We start from the raw sequence: 17,828 nt of genomic DNA on the forward strand, positions 1-17,828 counted from the left end.
TATCCCAGCATGAATCAGCACTTTGACAAGAGGAGAAAAATAATGAAAATAATGTAGCCTATGATCTTTATGTGCATACTTCCGAGCAGTAAGCTGGAGCTTTGGAGCAGGTTACCCACCTTTTTTGTTCAGGGATAGTTTAAAAATATGGATGTGGGTATGGCTAGGGACAGGGATGAGAGGGTGGGGAGAAGAGCAAAAGGAAAGAGAAAAGTACAAGAACTCTGAAATCATACAAGTCTTCATGATACTCAAAGCTATCATACATTGTAAATGTATGTTTATATTCATGAATGACTGTTTATAACATAGCTCAATTCATTCAGTTTCGGCTCTAATCTTGTGCCAGCAACCACTGGCAGTACAATTGTCAGCTTCCTGTATGCTTCGTACAGTTAATGAAAAAAGAAATTAATGACTGAATTAGTGACTGTGACATAATTATTTCTCAGTAAATTCATTTTTATTAATGAACTACAAATCACTAAGTATGTGGCCAGTAAAAACATAAATAAAACATAATAAGATACTGCAGAAAGACAAATAAAATTACACCAGTTGTCAATTCATGATTACTAGTCATCATATTCCAAAACAAAAACTGAACAGATCATCAATATTAGAATTCTTAACTGATACACAATGATCTGCTCTGGTGGCACTTTGGAGTATTTTCTCTCCCCATCGACAGAAAATCAGCAATCTAGCTCAGGTCTTGAATCTGCAACCTCAGAGTAGTTTGAAATAGTGGTTGATACCCAACCACAGAAAACCAATATCCTGTCTCCAAGCCAGGCTTCATAATTACATTGCTGACTCGGGAGCTCAATCTTGGCCTTTATTACAGATTTTCAGTCGAAGTGCAGCACAGTCATGTCACTGCCAGGAAATCTCAAGCTCCCTGCACCCTCCTTGAAAGAAAGGTCATCTGAACTCCCTTCACAACCAGAATTTGACATTAAATGAGAGTTTTCCCATATTAACAGGGAATGGTTACAAGGTGTGATTCTTGTAAAAGTAGATTAAAGGGTACATGGAACAAGCAGAATAATGGGAATAGGCTGGATGGCCATGAAGAGAAATCCAAGTGCAGACTTGATGAGCAATGACCAACATCTGTCAAAAAAATTAAAATGGAAAATTCTGGGGGCGATGGGGAAGCGGAAAATACTCTGTGTATCACTTGAACAGAATCTCAGTTCAAATATTTCACAGCAGTTAAAATACTTTTAACAAACTTTTTTTTAATTTTTGTAGCTTCTCAAATTTTTTTATTTTTATTTATTTTTTAAAATAAATTTAGAGTACCCAATTCATTTTTTCCAATTAAGGGGCAATTTAGCATGGCCAATCCACCTACCCTGCACATCTTTGGGTTGTGGGGGCGAAACCCACGCAAACACGGGGAGAATGTGCAAACTCCACACAGACAGTGACCCAGGGCCGGGATTCGAACCTGGAACCTCGGCACCATGAGGCAGCAGTGCTAACCCACTGCGCCACCGTGCTGCCCAGTAGCTTCTCAAATTAAAGGACACCTCCCATTTTCACCCGCAAGAAATATTCTTAAATCAGCTGTGCTTGAATACCTGTCAGGAAGATTAGCATGGCAAGCATGTTAAAAATGACTAGTTTCATGTTCTTTGGGTCACCCAAGGATGGGAAAATGCACATTTCCCCAGATATATTTACTTCAATATGCTATTTGTCCATGAAATATTCTTGATGTTCGTGTTTTTCATCACAGAACTGACCTCCAACACATCAAAACTAACACTTGGTCGATATGGGCAGCACGGTAGCACAGTGGTTAGCACTGTTACTTCACAGCACCAGGGTCCCAGGTTCGATTCTTGCTCGGGTCACTGTCTGTGTGGAGTCTGCACATGACTCCCAATCTTAAATTCTACCCTAATCTCACAACATCTCAGATTTTTCAGCACCACCCCACAAGAAATAGCAACATGCATCGCAAGAATGCCTGAAAGTTTTATAACAATAAAACATTTCAGGCTACGTTGTTTTGTCAAACACATTTTCAGCAAAACCAATCTCACGGAAAAGTACCTCACCCCTGAAAGCTTCATTCAGGCCATAGATAGTTATTTTGTTCCCATGGTTTCTCTTCTACATCTGTTTCCTCTTTGGACAATTTTGAAATACTTCTACCTGAAAGGTATTGCTGCAGAAGTGCAGCTTTGACACCGACTCATTTACACTCCTATGAACACATAACCAAATGAGTCAAAAAAATATTTTCAAGATTACTTTTCCAGCTGTGGGAGGGACCACTCTAACACTCTAACACTCTTCAAACCCCTTGAGCCTTACTTGAGCCTTATAAATTCCCTCTGCAAGGACTTTTTCAGCACAAATCCATCCATGTGATTGGTTAGTTGCCCCATATTTGATACTTCAGAATAAACTTCAAAATCTCTCCAACTACTTTAATTTGTTTTATTTTGCCTTTCATTAGATTGTCCTCAAGTTTATTGCAGCCGGGCGGCACGGTGGCGCAGTGGGTAGCACTGCTGCCTCATGGCGCTGAGGTCCCAGGTTTGATCCCGGCTCTGGGTCACTGTCCGTGTGGAGTTTGCACATTCTCCCCATGTTTGCGTGGGTTTCGCCCCCACAACCGAAAGATGTGCATGATAGGTGGATTGGCCGCGCTAAATTGCCCCTTAATTGGAAAAAATAATTGGGTAATCTAAATTTATAAAAAAAAATCTGTCCAACTACTTTAATTTGTTTTATTTTGCCTTTCATTAGATTGTCCTCAAGTTTATTGCAGCCGGGTGGCACGGTGGCGCAGTGAGTAGCACTGCTGCCTCATGGCGCTGAGGTCCCAGGTTTGATCCCGGCTCTGGGTCACTGTCCGTGTGGAGTTTGCACATTCTCCCTGTGTTTGCGTGGGTTTCGCCCCCACAACCCAAAGACATGCAGGGTAGGTGGATTGGTCACGCTAAATTGCCCCTTAATTGGAAAAAGTGAATTGGGTACTCTAAATTTAAAAAAAAAGTTTATTGCAGCCATCAAAATTTCAGTCACGAGGATGTCTGCTTTTAAATCTGTTCTGAGACTGTTCTGCAGCTTTCATTTTATTTTGTAACCTATTCAAGCTACAGCTACTTGCACTTTTATGCCAGTTGGGACAATGAGACCTTCCTCTCCCGCTATTGGAGGCTCTTTCACCAGTATGTGATAGTTTTCTGAAACATGAATTATTTCCTAACTAACTAGCAGTACTTGCATTATTCAATCTTGCCTCGATTCGTACGTCCATCCCGCCGTTCTGCCATGCTACGGGCCTCACTACTGGGCCAGTATCCTGAACATTTAACCAATATTTCAACTTCCCAGCAGGATTTTCTGCATGTCCCCCAATTATTGCATCCTTTCATCCATTAGACTCCATTGGGATACATGTCACCCACTACCCACTCTGGGAAGTTGGCCTATGGAGAAGATAGCTCTGACATGTGCATCATGATCACTCACATACCACATGTCAGGCCTTGAACTAGTGCATTCTGTTCCTCAGGATCTTCATCAATTCTATCAGCTGTTCAGAATCCGAGATTTGTAATTAAATCCGATAATTCTTGAGGAATTAAAAGTTTGATTACCATGTTTGAGAAGTTGTGTCTTATCATCATGATGTATTTATTACCTTACCAGAGTCTTTCCATTCCCTATGATCCTCCCTTTAATAATAAACCACATCTCTGAAATTACATTTTGTCTAGGGTGGTGTTATGCAATGTTTCAGAGTTCTCCAAATGTTCTCCGAAACCTCAGACTTGATGAAAGCCCATCTCCCCGCGTGAAAACCATTCAAATGTGCAGAAAAAAATTGAACAAATTGTAGTACCTGTAGGAGGAGGACTAATTGCACAGCAGAGTTGGGATTTGGGTTTTCATCCATAGATTAATTGATGGGGGTCATACCCTTCAAACATTTGAAGTGAATTGTTTGCAAGAATCACTCATGCCAGGATGTGAACTTGCAGTCTGGTTGATCAGATTTATCAGCATTTCACCACTGATTCCTTTCACAGAGTCCACTGCTGAAATGACTTGTGGCTGCATTATTCATGACCATGATGTTCATGTTTCACACATGCCTCTGAACGTGTCATTGGCAAATCTCCTTCCATTATCAGTCAGAAACTTAGCTGCTGTCCCAAGTTTTCCATGATTTTACCTATTTGACCCATAGAATTCATAGTGCAGAAAGAGGCCATTTGACCTATCGAGTCTGCACCAACCCTCTGAAACCCCACCTAGGCCCTCCTGAACGGCAAAGTATCACAATGGACTCTTTCCCAATCAAAGCCCATCTCCATGGCAACATGAATCACAGGGGCCTGGCATCCAGGTAGAAACACTAGTTAGTAATCTTCTAAATCCCCAACTTCAGTCTACCCTGGAATTAAATCGACAATTTAAACTATAACCATTTATAAAATCTGATACTCCTAACACCTCCATGAGAGAGTTGGAGGAACAGTCTATCTACCATCAGTGCAGCCACTCACTCACATCACTGTTTCCAGGTGCGAATAACCTGCACCACCTTCCCAGTAAAACAACCTCCCCCCTTCCCCACTTTAACCTTTAACAACCAAGGCACCCAAGCTGTTGTCAGCAGAATTCAGGCAGGTCCCCATCATCCCTCCATCTTGCCATAAACTAAAGAGAAGGGCCCAAAACACAACAATCTTATAAAACCTGACATTTGTAACAGTCTGGCAATGCCTCATTCATTTTTCTTGGAAGCTAGAACTTTAATAGAGAATCCAAACCTCCATCAGTATCGAACAAATAGTTCGAACTCACAAAATACTTTACTTCTGGTTGGAAGTAATAAAGCTCAGGACACATCTTGTTTCCTCTTTGATAGGGCACAACCCATTTCCACATATCAATTTCATTCTTCCACTGGTCATATTGCCCAGGCTGAGAACATTGGAGGTTTACATACTTCAACAATTGACACTTGTTTTCTAGCAATTCTCACAGTGACGACCAAGGTTTATAGTTTTTCTTCTGAGCTTTTTTTAAGCTTTCAATTTCACCTTTAAGCAACCATCTCTGCTCCCATTTCTAATTCGGAAAGCCAGTTGGTGAAGGATAGTATTGGAACCAATCTTTAACACAAAGAACAGTACAGCACAGGAACAGGCCCTTCAGTCCTCCAAGCCTGCGCCGATCACATGTCCTATCTAGACCAAACGCCTATACCTTTCTATACCCCGTCTGTTCATGTGTCTATCCAGATAAGTCTTAAAGGTCGCTAACGTATCTGCCTCAGCCACCTCAGTTGGCAGTGCATTCCAGGCCACCACCACCCTCTGTGTAAAAAAACTTCCCTCGCGCATCTCCACTGAACCTATCTTTCCTCACCTTGAACTTGTGCCTCCTTGTAATTATCATTTCCGCACAACTGAATCTTGCTTGCTGGGAAAAAGCCCTCAACTGTTCACCCTATTTATACCCCTCAGCCTCCGTCTCTCTAGGGAGAACAATCCCAGTTTATTCAATCTCTCCTCATAGCTAATACTCTCCATACCAGGCAACATCCTGGTAAACCTTTTCGGTACGCTCTCTCTCCAAAGCCTCCACGTCCTTCTGGTAGTGGTGACCAGAATTGGACACAGTATTCCAAATGTGGCCGAATCAACGTTCTATATAACTGTAACATAATTTGCGAGCTTTTATACTCGATACCCCGTCCAATGAAGGCAATCATGCCATATGCTTTCTTTACCAAAATTTCCACATGTGCTGCCACTTTTAAGGATCTGTGGACCTGCACGCCCAGATCTCTCCTTGTGTCTATGCTCCTGATGGTTTTTCCATTAATTTTATAGCTCCCACCTGAATTGGATCTACCAAAATGCACCATCTCACATTTATCCGGGTTAAATTCCAACTGCCATTTCTCTGCCCAATTTTGCAGCCTATCTATACCCTGCTGTATTCTCTGACAATCTTCATCACTATCCGCACTCCTACAATCTTAGTATCATCACTCTGTCTTATATTTATTTAGAGTAAAATATTACACCATCTAATTCAACCACACAGCAGTTTCAGTAAGATTCTCTTGATATATCAAGGAAACTCCTATTAATACCCGCCACATATGTAAAATTAAAGACAACTGATATTCAATTATCATGTACCAACACTTCAACCACTGAATGAATTTCCCACCCCCCCGTTACATTGTTTGCTAACTTTCTTTTCTTAATTCACCAACAAACATCAGTGCGAACATGACATCTCAATTAATACAATTCAAAATAGAGTTACTATAATTCACACTGATGAAAAATTATTTCAAGCTTCAGGCTAAAATATACATATGCACACATATTAAATAACCCTAAACGAGAGGGAATTAAATTGCAATGCCATCATCCATAGCACGCATTACTTGCATTCAAAAAGGTTCTCAAATACATTTTTGCTTTACTTTTTTCATGCTTCTGTTCACATTTAAGAGTTAAATGTGCCATTTTTTGTAATAATATTTATCCTATTAAGTGAAATCACTGATCCTCATCATTTGTAAAATTTTCTGGAACATGGTAAATACATGGAATTTGTCAGACAGCAGGAAGCATGACACACTACAGCACTGTCCTATTTTAATAGATGGCAATTCCTATATCTTACTCAGTAAATCAACGCCAGCAAGCAAGATTCAGTTGTGTTTAGCCTCGGAAAGTTCTTTCTTCTGCCACATTGGACAGTCAATTTAAGAATTAGAAATTTATTCTTCAATATAAATGTGTAAAAGAAACAATCACTACTGACCAGCCAGATTTTACTCAATAACATTTCAAGTTAGCTTAGGTTAGTAAATAAATTAACAATTGACAGAATTAGCCAAGACAATGAGCATTAATGAATATTTGGATCTTGTATTCCTAAACACTCCATATGCATGCATGGTATTAATGCTCCACTAAATTTGACACCAGGACGGAAGATCTTGAGCCAATTAACAATTTCTCAAATGCAGTAACAACACACTAGATAATTCATTATTCTGGAATAAACGTCACCACATTTAAACATCAAGGAGACTGCAGCAATGTTAAACTAGAGGGAATTAAAAAGAGGAAAAAATGTACATTATGCTAAATGATTCTTAAAATAGCCACTACTTAGAATTTGTTATGAAAGTCAATCTCTTATTTCTTTTAGTTACTAAGATTATGGTAATACAGATATTGCATTCATTTATCATTAGGGCTGTCAGTAACATGGATTGCAGTTTGTGATCCACTGCACACCCACACAATACACATGATTCTATTACTAATTGAAGAGTTAATTTTCCCCAAATTAGAATTATTGTGGGAAACCTTAAAGTCAGGCAGCTTCAACCTTGCAATAATGGAACAGAGAGCTAATAATGTATTTTGCAGAACATGATACAAATTAGGTTGAGTTTGAAGCATAACCACAACCCACAAAAATTTTTGATCACCTTCACGATGCAATGCACGTGACATTCTTGATTTTGATCATTACCTGTTAGAAAGTACTCGAGTTCGGCTGTGATAAATAATCCGAAAGTCAAGTTCCCTGGCAGCACTCACTCTGGATTCACACATGAAGTGCACAATAAAGTACCAGAGAGCATTGAGTACCCAGTGAACTGTACTCCAGCAAATATTTAGAACCTTCCTACCCCCTATCCATCTTGGAGGTATCCATAACTTTAGATCCAAATTCAATTAGATCACTTAAGAAAGTTGAGCTTTCAAATAATTAATCCCTAGCTTCATAGCCCAATGAAGACTCTTCAGATAGTTTACCCCTTAATTAAAACCATTATGATATAAATATTTTCTGATCACGCTAGCACAGTTATTAGCACTACTGCCTCACATTACCAGGGACTTGGATTCAATTCCAGCCTTGGTGGAGTTTGCACTTTCTCTCCACGTCTGCATGGGTTTCCTCCGGGTGCTCCGGTTTCGTCCCACGGTACAAAGATGTGCAGGTTAGGTGAATTGACCATGATAAAATTGCTCCTTATAAAATAAAATTTGCCCCTACAGATTAGGTGGAGGAATGGGCCCAGGTGGGTCTTTCAAAGTGTCGGTGCAGACTCGATGGGCTGAATGGCCTCCTTCTGCACTGTAGAGATTCTATGATTACGGCAAGCTAACATTCAAGAAATTGAGTGATTTTGTTGCATATATTAATCCTTCTGCACGAGTATTACTCAACAGCAAGTTTTGGTTCTATGCTCCTTTGTTGTTTGCACTTATGAAATGAAAATCGCTTATTGTCACAAGTAGGCTTCAAATGAAGTTACCGTGAAAAGCCCCTAGTCGCCACATTCCGGCGCCTGTCGGGGAGGCTGGTACGGGAATTGAACCGTGCTGCTGGCCTGCATTGGTCTGCTTTCAAAGCCAGCAATTTAGCCTTGTGCTAAGCCAGCCCCTAAGAACCCTTTCTGATTTCGATACTTACAGCTTTTACAATCCATATTGATTGATCTAGGATCAATCTTAACAGAAAAATATCTGTCCCCTTATTCATTATAAGCTCACTACAAAGACGATTTAAAAATAACTGATTCATGGGAATAGTTTCCCAGCAGCATTGTCTGACTGCAGTATTAAATGAGTATTATAAACAATGCAAACTTCGACGCTTAGGCTATCTGTGCCTCCTGATCAGACGACCATGAGATATTGATTATTCGCTGCAGAATGCGGTGTACTTCAATCCCACAGGCTACTTTAGAAAATCGACAATTGCAAAAACAAGCAACATTTTCCACCTCCATGATTCCATGGCTCAATAGAAAACTGAATTTCAAGTTTCCTAAAGAGTTACACAAGAACTATTGGGATCTGAAAAAGTCTGAAAATGGTTTCAACTTTTGCTCAACATATGTTTACCTGTTGCTGTGGGTATTGTATTCCTCCCATGTTGCTTTGATTTCTACCCTGCATGGTCACTGGATAACGCTGTGGTGTGGGAGGTCCATATTGTTGCCCAGGATAAGGTCCACTCTGTTGTTGATGCTGCTGCTGTGAATAAGGATTGTTGTTCATCCCATATAGCTGGGGTCTCTTCATACCCATCTGTTCGATTGGGTTGCCCTGCATTAAGAACAAATCAATAACTTATAAAACGTGCAAATATTAAGCATTTAAAAACTTACCGGTAATTAATATTCTGTTATCCCAGTTCAAAAAACAAATGAGGAAACAGGTAAAAACATTCTCACTACTCTTCAGATATCGTGTCACATATTTGCTCAGAACATATTTCAATACGTGATCATTTCATAAACAGCAACAAAAGTTATATATCACAGTTTATCACCTTTCCCATTGGTCATATTACCAATTTCTCAACAATAGACAGTAATCTTGAATCATACCCAATACACAAGATACATTAATTTGTAAGATTGCCACAAGAGGCCTCCTGGCTCCACGCCACTTTAAACATAATCTGGTATGAACAGGGCAGTTATGTCGATCATACAAAAAGATAGGTGTCAAATTAATTTGCAAAGTTTGCTTCATTTTTAGTGTTCAATTAAGTAAAATGCTAGTGATCAGAAATTGAACAATTCCAGGCACCTAACACCAGCATTAAGGCAACCCTAAATGAGGAACATCAAAATCTTGGCCATCCACCAAAATGAATACCTGATCCCTACGAATAATGAAAAACTGGAAATAACAGATTCCCCTCCTATATTTTTAAAACTCCAGCAAGTCTTAATACGTCAGCAGAACGAACTGCCATATTACACACTTCATCAACAATATGTTAATCAATGTTCAGTTTTGTTTGTCAGGGAGCTCCTCAGGGCCACAAGCGCACCTCAGGGCCGCGGGAGCTTCTCGGGGCCGCGGGAGCTCCTCGGGGCCGCGGGAGCTCCTCGGGGCCGCGGGAGCTCCTCGGGGCCGCGGGAGCTCCTCGGGGCAGCGGGAGCTCCTTGGGGCCGCGGGAGCTCCTCGGGGCCGCGGGAGCTCCTCGGGGCCGCGGGAGCTCCTCGGGCCGCGGGAGCTCCTCAGGGCCGCGGGAGCTCCTCAGGGCCGCGGGAGCTCCTCAGGGCCGCGGGAGCACCTCAGGGCCACCGGACCTCCTCAGGGCCGCGGGAGCTCCTCAGGGCCGCGGGAGCACCTCAGGGCCGCGGGAGCACCTCAGGGCCGCGGGAGCACCTCAGGGCCGCGGGAGCACCTCAGGGCCGCGGGAGCACCTCAGGCCGCGGGAGCACCTCAGGGCCGCGGAGCACCCTCAGGGCCGCGGGAGCACCTCAGGGCCACCGGACCTCCTCAGGGCCGCGGGAGCTCCTCAGGGCCACCAACGCACCTCAGGGCCGCGGGAGCTCCTCAGGGCCGCGGGAGCTCCTCAGGGCCGCGGGAGCTCCTCAGGGCCGCGGGAGGACCTCAGGGCCGCGGGAGCAGCTCAGGGCCGCGGGAGCTCCTCAGGGCCACCGGACCTCCTCAGGGCCGCGGGAGCTCCTCAGGGCCACCAACGCACCTCAGGGCCGCGGGAGCTCCTCAGGGCCGCGGGAGCTCCTCAGGGCCGCGGGAGATCCTCAGGGCCGCGGGAGCTCCTCAGGGCCGCGGGAGCTCCTCAGGGCCGCGGGAGCTCCTCAGGGCCGCGGGAGCTCCTCAGGGCCGCGGGAGCTCCTCAGGGCCGCGAGAGCTCCTCAGGGCCGCGGGAGCTCCTCAGGGCCGCGAGAGCTCCTCAGGGCCGCGAGAGCTCCTCAGGGCCGCGAGAGCTCCTCAGGGCCGCGAGAGCTCCTCAGGGCCACGGGAGCTCCGGAGCTCTTCAGGACCGAGAGAGTTCCTCAGGGCCGCGAGAGCTCCTCAGGGCCGCGAGAGCTCCTCAGGGCCGCGTGAGCTCCTCAGGGCCGCGAGTGCTCCTCAGGGCCGCGGGAGCTCCTCAGGGCCGCGGGAGCTCCTCGGGCCGCGGGAGCTCCTCAGGGCCGCGGGAGATCCACAGGACGGTGAGAGTTCCTCAGGGCTGCGGGAGCTCCTCAGGGCCGCGGGAGCTCCTCAGGGCCGCGGGAGCTCCTCAGGGCTGCGGGAGCTCCACAGGACGGTGAGAGTTCCTCAGGGTCGCAAGCAAGATCGACCTATAGAACAGTACAGCACAGAACAGGCCCTATCTTCAGGTGCTTCTTCATTGGCCTTTTCTCCATAAAGTCAGAGGTGGCGCTGTACACTAATGGTTAGATAACATTACCTCACACACTGAAGCAGTCCATAACTACTCCAGACAACATCCAGGTTTGGATGATTAATGGTGACTAACATCTATGCCACAAATGTTCTGGCCAATACAATCTCCACCATGAAAGAATCTAACCACCACATAAACAGCCACGCAAATTCCATGGTTATTACAGCAGGCCAGAGCCTGGGCACAAGGCTGGGTACGCTGAAAGAAATAGCTCCACGGCCTATTCACCATGTACAAGGCACAATTGAAGAATATGATGTAGTAATGTCCAATATTTGAATTGTACATTATCTACAGGATGCACTGCAGCACTTTAAAACACACAACTTCAACAAAGTAGAACAAAGGGAGTAGGTACATGGAAACATCTTCACCTTCAAGTTCCGTTTCAAGATAAACACCATGCTGCTCTGGACATTTTTGTCATAATCAGCAATGTCCACATCAAGAAACAAAAGATTTCATTTTGAAAATTGAGAGTAGTGTATATAGTAATTCTTTCATTCAGCTCTAAACATTCATATAATAACTATTTGCTCTCATGGATGATAAACTCAGAATTTGTAATATGTGGGCGGCATGGTGGCGCACTGTAGCACTGCTCCCTCACGGCGCCGACGACCAGGGTTCGAACCCAGCCCCGGGGCACTGTCGGTGTGGAGTTTGCACATTCTCCCATTTCAGAGGGGCTGGTTTGGCACAGTGGGATAAACAGCTGGCTTGTAATACAGAACAAGGCCGGCAGCACGGGTTCAATTCCCGTACCAGCCTCCCCAAACAGGCGCTGGAATGTGGCGACTAGGGGCTTTTCACAGTAACTTCATTGAAGCCTACTTGTGACAATAAGCGATTATTATGTCTGCGTGGGTCGGTCTCACTCCCACAACCCAAAGATGTGCAGGGTAGGTGGATTGGCTACCCAAAATTGCCCCTTAAGTGGAAAAAAATAATTTGTAATATGTAAAACTAAAAACGCTGAATGGCATTTTAAGTGGTTTGTATAAATCCAAACCTTAACTCTCATGACCATTTTTGAAGATAATGAGGATACAATGATTAGAACAGTGAAATGCAGGGTGAAGCACCCTCTACCCCACCCAACATTTCTCAGTCCTAAGAGTACCCATACTGTTTACGGACTGTGCCTTCCATATAATCCTGCGTGAACTACAGTGTGGCATTATTTCAGTTTGACTTTCTTTGACCAAAACTGTCAATTTAAAGATAATTGTGGACTATAGCCCCCCACCCCCAATTCCATCAGTCCTCCAAAGCTTTTAGCTATTTCCAGCATCCTCTATTTTATTTCATATTTTTATATTCAGCACACGGAAGAGACTTCCATTTCATCAGTTTAAGCTGGATTCAACCCATTTTCTAAAGGCAAATGAACATATAATAATAGTAATCTTTATTGTCACAAGTAGGCTTACATTAACACTGCAATGCAGTTACTGTGAAAAGCCCCTAGTCACCACATTTCAGCGCCTGTTAGGGTACACAGAGGGAGAATTCAGAATGTCCAAATTATCTAACAGTGTGTCTTTCAGGACTTGTAAGAGGAAACCAGAGCTCCCAGAGGAAGCCGACAGAGACACAGGGAGAACATGTAGACTCCGCACACACAGTGACACAAGCCGGGAATCGTACTTGGGACCCTGGCGCTGTGAAGCAACAGTGCTAACTAGTGTGCTACCGTGCCACCCCATGCAAGCTCAATCCTGAGATTGCAAATAACAGGAATAAATATCTCTGTTGTAACATTAGAACAACTTGCTCAAAAATATATGTCTGAACATTTGGAAATATATTTACTAAAATAAATTACGGACACTTGGATTGAAACCTCTAAATTAAATGTGATTATCTTGGAAGGGGCAGAAGAAATAAAGAAAGAGGCAAAATCAGGTTAACTTTAAGAACAAACTAGGAATCTATTGTATTCTGGTTTCTCTCCTGGAATAAACACCAGATACTGCACTGCTAGAAATCTGAAATAAAAACAGAAAATGCTGGAAATACTCAACAGGTCAAGCAGTGTCTGTGGAGAGAGAAAGGGGGTGGGGGTTGAGGGGTGGAGAGCCTATGATAAACTGTAAGGTAAGGCATGAGATATTCAATGTTAACGGGGATGGTGACACAAGGCAAAAACAGATAATCATGGGGCAAGAAAATAAAGATGGGTCAAGAGGAGTTATTAATGGGGAAAGTGGAATATCAGCAACATAGCTGGGGGCAGAGGTTATGATCTAAAATTGTTGAACCCAATGTTAAGTCCAGAAGGTTATAAAAGAACCTAATTAAAAGATCAGTTGCTGTTCCTTGAGCTTACATTAAACTTCATGGGAAAAATATGGGGGACAGAGGTGTTAACGTGAAAGTGGCACACAGAATTTAAATAAAAACATAAAATGCTGAAATTATCAACAAGTCTAGCGGCATCTCTGGAGAGAGAAACGGTTAATATTTCTGGTTGATGAATTTTCAGAAATAATTAAAATGACAAGCAACCAGAAGCTCAGGGATGTTAAGTAATGGGTTAAGCGACATTCCAAATAGTTGTCTTATTTATGTTAAGTCTCCAATAATTGACACTGATATGTAAAGAGGCTTCAAGTGGCCTTTGTGTCAGGTGATGTGAAGATGGAGTTTTGTGCAGAGTCTGTTAAAGTGAAATAAAAGCGTTTGTGAAAAGGAGCAGAACCTTTACCTCTTTATACAACAGCAGCAAACATCCAACAAGGGATGCTCAGCAGGTTTACCGGAGGGGGATATTCAACAAGGCAGTCATCCCACCTACATTTAGTCTCTTCAATGCATAGGAGATTGCATCGTGAGCAGCAAACATAGTACACTAAAGGGAAAGTAGTCGAAGGTTTGCTTGGTCTGGGCAGTGGGAAGAGGAGGTAAAAGGGCAGGTTTTGCATCTCCTGCGTTGCATCAAAATGCACAGTGGAAAGGGAAAGGATGATTGAGAGATGAACCAGGGTGTCACAGAAGGAATGGCTATTTCAGAATACTAAATGGGTAGAGGAAAAGGCATTTGTTGGTGTCATCACACTCCCAGGTGGCTAAAATGTGCTGAATGTGAAGGCTGGTGAGGTGAAAGGCAAAGTAAAGGAAAACCTGATAGGGATCTAGGAGAGAGTGAAAGGGGAAAGAGCAGAAACGGGGGGGAAATGGTCACAGGCCTCATCAACCATCTTGTGGGTGATGGGGGCAGGTACCCTCAGTTGAAGAAAAAATATTAGAAGCACTGGTATGGAAGGAGCAAAAAAATTGGGAACTTTGATAGATTGGAGAAGATAAGAATATCTTCCACAGAGAAAAGAATATTGAGAGGAGATTTGATAGAAGTTTTCAAAATCATGAGGTGTCTGCACAGAGTAAATAGAGAGAAACAGTTTCCACTCATGAGGATCAAGAATGAGAGGACACAGATTTAAATTAATTGGTTAAAAAAAAAACGAGAAGTGACATGAGGGAAAACTTTTTCATGCGAGTGGTTAAGGTCCAGAATGTACTGCCTGAGAGTGTGGTGGCTGGTTCAATCAATGCATTCTAAAGGAAATTAGACAAGAAGAATGTGCAGGGTTATGAAGAGAAGGCAGGAGAATGCACTAAGTGATTATTTATTCAGTGAGCTGGCGAAGGTAGACACGATGGGCCAAATAGCCTCCTTCTGAATTGGAACATTCCTGTGGTGCTAAAGAACTGTTCCAGTTAAAGAGCAGTAGCAACTGCTTCCTCCTAAAACCACCCAGCTTTACCCAGGCAAGGGAAACCCAGCGACTTATGACGAAAAATGCAATCCTTGCTAAATGAAGACACTGAGCCTCAGTAAAATGATACGCAAATGACAAATGTGCCTCCTATGAGGAGACTGGCAGTCCACCAGAAAAACAGGAAATAGACAGGTTAGAGGCGAGTTGGGGTCCTATTTCAAATATTTTCCTTTTTTGCCTCTACTCAACAAGAACAACATATGTTTATATTGTGCCTTTACAGTAATAAAACATCCTAAAGTATTTCACAAGCATTATAAAACCCAGTGTGACACTCCGTCACATAGAGATATTAGGTTAGATGGTCAAAAGCTACCAAGCTTTTGCAGTTTTATGGTGTAAAGGAGGAAAGCAAAGTAGAAAGGTAGAGAGACATAAGGAAGGATTTCCAGAGCTTGGGGCTTAGGCAACTGAAGGTGCGATACAATGTGGAGTGATTAAAACAGAGGATGCTCAAGAGATCAGACTTAGAGGAGTAAAGATATCTAGGAGGATAGGGGCTGGGGAGCTATAGAGGTAAGGTGGGAAAAACAGTGAAGGGATTTGGAAACAAGGATGAGAATTTTAAAACCAAAATATTTCTAGACCAGGAGCCAATGGAATTCCATGAGCATAGGGGTGATCGGGGAATGGAACTTGGTCCCAGTTAAGACTTGGACAACAGAGTTTTTGATATCCTCAAGTTTACAGAGAGTAGAATGTGGGAGGGAAAACCAGGAGTGCATTAGAATAGTTAAATCCAGAAGTAGCGAAAGCATGCATACCAGGGTTTCAGCAGCAGGTGAGCTGAGGAGTAAAGTTACGGAGATTAAATAGGTAGTCTTAATGATAAGGTCGGAAGCTCATCTTAAGGTCAAATGTGACACCAAGATTGCAAACTGACTGGCTTAACCTCAGACTGTTGCCAGGGAGAGAAATCAATAGCGAGAGAAGTTAATAGTGGGGAACACAGACTGAACCAGTTTTCACAGTGGAGGACACTAGTTGCATTCCAATAGTAACAGGTAATGCAGAGATAATTGAAAGGGAGGAATTTCGAACAATCATTATCAATAAGGAAAAAGTACTAAACAAACTATTGGGATTGAAGGCAGACAAATCCCCTAGGCCTGATGGCCTACTTCCTAAGGTCTTAAAGGAAGTGGTGTGGAGATAGCCGATCCATTGATTATAATAGTCCAACATTCCCTGGATGAGGGAAAGGTTCCAGTGGATTTAAAAATACCATTATAACAACCTTATTCAAAAAGGGAGGGAGACAGAAAGTAGGAAACTATAGACCAGTTAGTTCAAAATCTGTTGTTGGGAAATTGTTAGAATCAATTATTGAGGAAGTAATAACACAGTATTTGGAAAGTCAAAACGCAATCCATCAGAGTCAGTATGGTTTAATGAAGGTTAAATTGTGTTTGACTAATTTGCTTGAGTTCTTTGAAGATGTAACAATGGGTTACATGGGATAATGGGGATCCTGCAGCTGTAATGTCCCTCGACTTCCAGAAGGCATTTGATAAGATGCCGCACAAAAACGTTAATACACAAGGTAAGATCAGATGAGATTAGGGGCAATTTATTAGTTTGGATAGAGGACAGACTAACTGTCAGGACTGAGATGAGGAGGAATTTCTTGACTCAGAGGGTTGTATGGAGGTGATTCTCCGATATGGAGGCCAAGTGTTTGCGCCATCGTGAACAGCGTCGCATTCCACGATGGCGCAAACAGGGCCCGGGCACGACCTATTCTGGCCCCCTGGCGCTGGAGCGGTTCATGCCACTCCAGCCGCCTTACGCGGTGCCGAATAGGCACCGAGCCAACTTGTGCATGCGCAGTTGGGCCACGCGAACCTGCGCATGCGCGGGGGACTTCTTCCGCGCGCTGGCCCCGACCCAACATGGGGTCAGTGTGCAGGGGCCGGCCGCGTCGGGAAGTAGGCCCGGGGGGGGGGGCACCAATCAGTGGGCCCTGATCACGGGCCAGACCTCATCAGACCGCCTCCCCCCCTCCCCGGTGAAGCAGCCCACAGGCCGCCCCCCGAGCGTTCCCACAGAGTTCCCGCCGGCAGCGACCAGGGGCGAACGACGCCAGCAGGACTCTGTCGTGTCGGAGTGGCCGCTCGACCCATCCGGGCCGGAGAATCGATGGCCCCGCCGATTCCAGCAGCCCACGGCCGGTGCCGCACCAAACGCACCGGCACAAATGGCACCGATTCTCCGCACCTCAGAGAATCGCGCGCTGGCATCGGGGCGCGGTTGCTCCGATTCCCCAGGCCAGCGCGGGGCTCGGAGAATCGCCCCTAAGTCTTTGGAACTCCTTGTCACAGAGAGCTATGGACGCAGAGTCCTTTTATACATTTAAGGTTGAGATAGACCAGGCATTGTCAAACTCGGGGGCGCGACCCGGGGGTGGGTCACGGGCGGCTGTTAATAATGCCGGCTGCAAGAGGCTTTCAAAATGGCCACGAACATGTAAAAAAAAAATGCGGCTGCACTGCGCATGCGTGCCAGATCATCGGCGCGCATGCACAAAACTATACGCATGTGCAGTGCTGCCACTTCTTTTTAAAAACGGTCGCAGCTTTTTCTTTTACAAGTTCGGGAGGTTTTATTCATTTATTTTATTCATTTCATTTTTATTTTTTTCATTTATTTTATTCACTTTTTTTCACAAGTTCGGGGGGGTTTTATTTGATAAAATTTTACAGGAAAAAAATGCAGAACTTTGGACAGATGGAGCTAGAAAATGGAGTTTAGATTAGGGACCAAATACAATGGCTTCATTCTTCACAGTCTTTACCTGGA

The 17,828-nt window shown here is 44.0% G+C and overlaps 1 protein-coding gene across 1 annotated transcript in view; it reads right to left on the reverse strand.

The window, feature by feature from the left end:
- arid1b (AT rich interactive domain 1B (SWI1-like)) overlaps nucleotides 1–17,828 on the reverse strand; it is a 633,019-nt gene that overhangs the window by 507,508 nt on the left and 107,683 nt on the right. The window contains exon 2 of the mRNA XM_038808360.1: nucleotides 8,934–9,137. Coding sequence (XP_038664288.1) covers nucleotides 8,934–9,137 — 204 coding nt within the window. The remainder of the gene's footprint in view (nucleotides 1–8,933; nucleotides 9,138–17,828) is intronic.

The sequence above is a fragment of the Scyliorhinus canicula genome, chromosome 1 (assembly GCF_902713615.1).
Source record: "Scyliorhinus canicula chromosome 1, sScyCan1.1, whole genome shotgun sequence".
Lineage (NCBI taxonomy): Eukaryota > Metazoa > Chordata > Chondrichthyes > Carcharhiniformes > Scyliorhinidae > Scyliorhinus > Scyliorhinus canicula.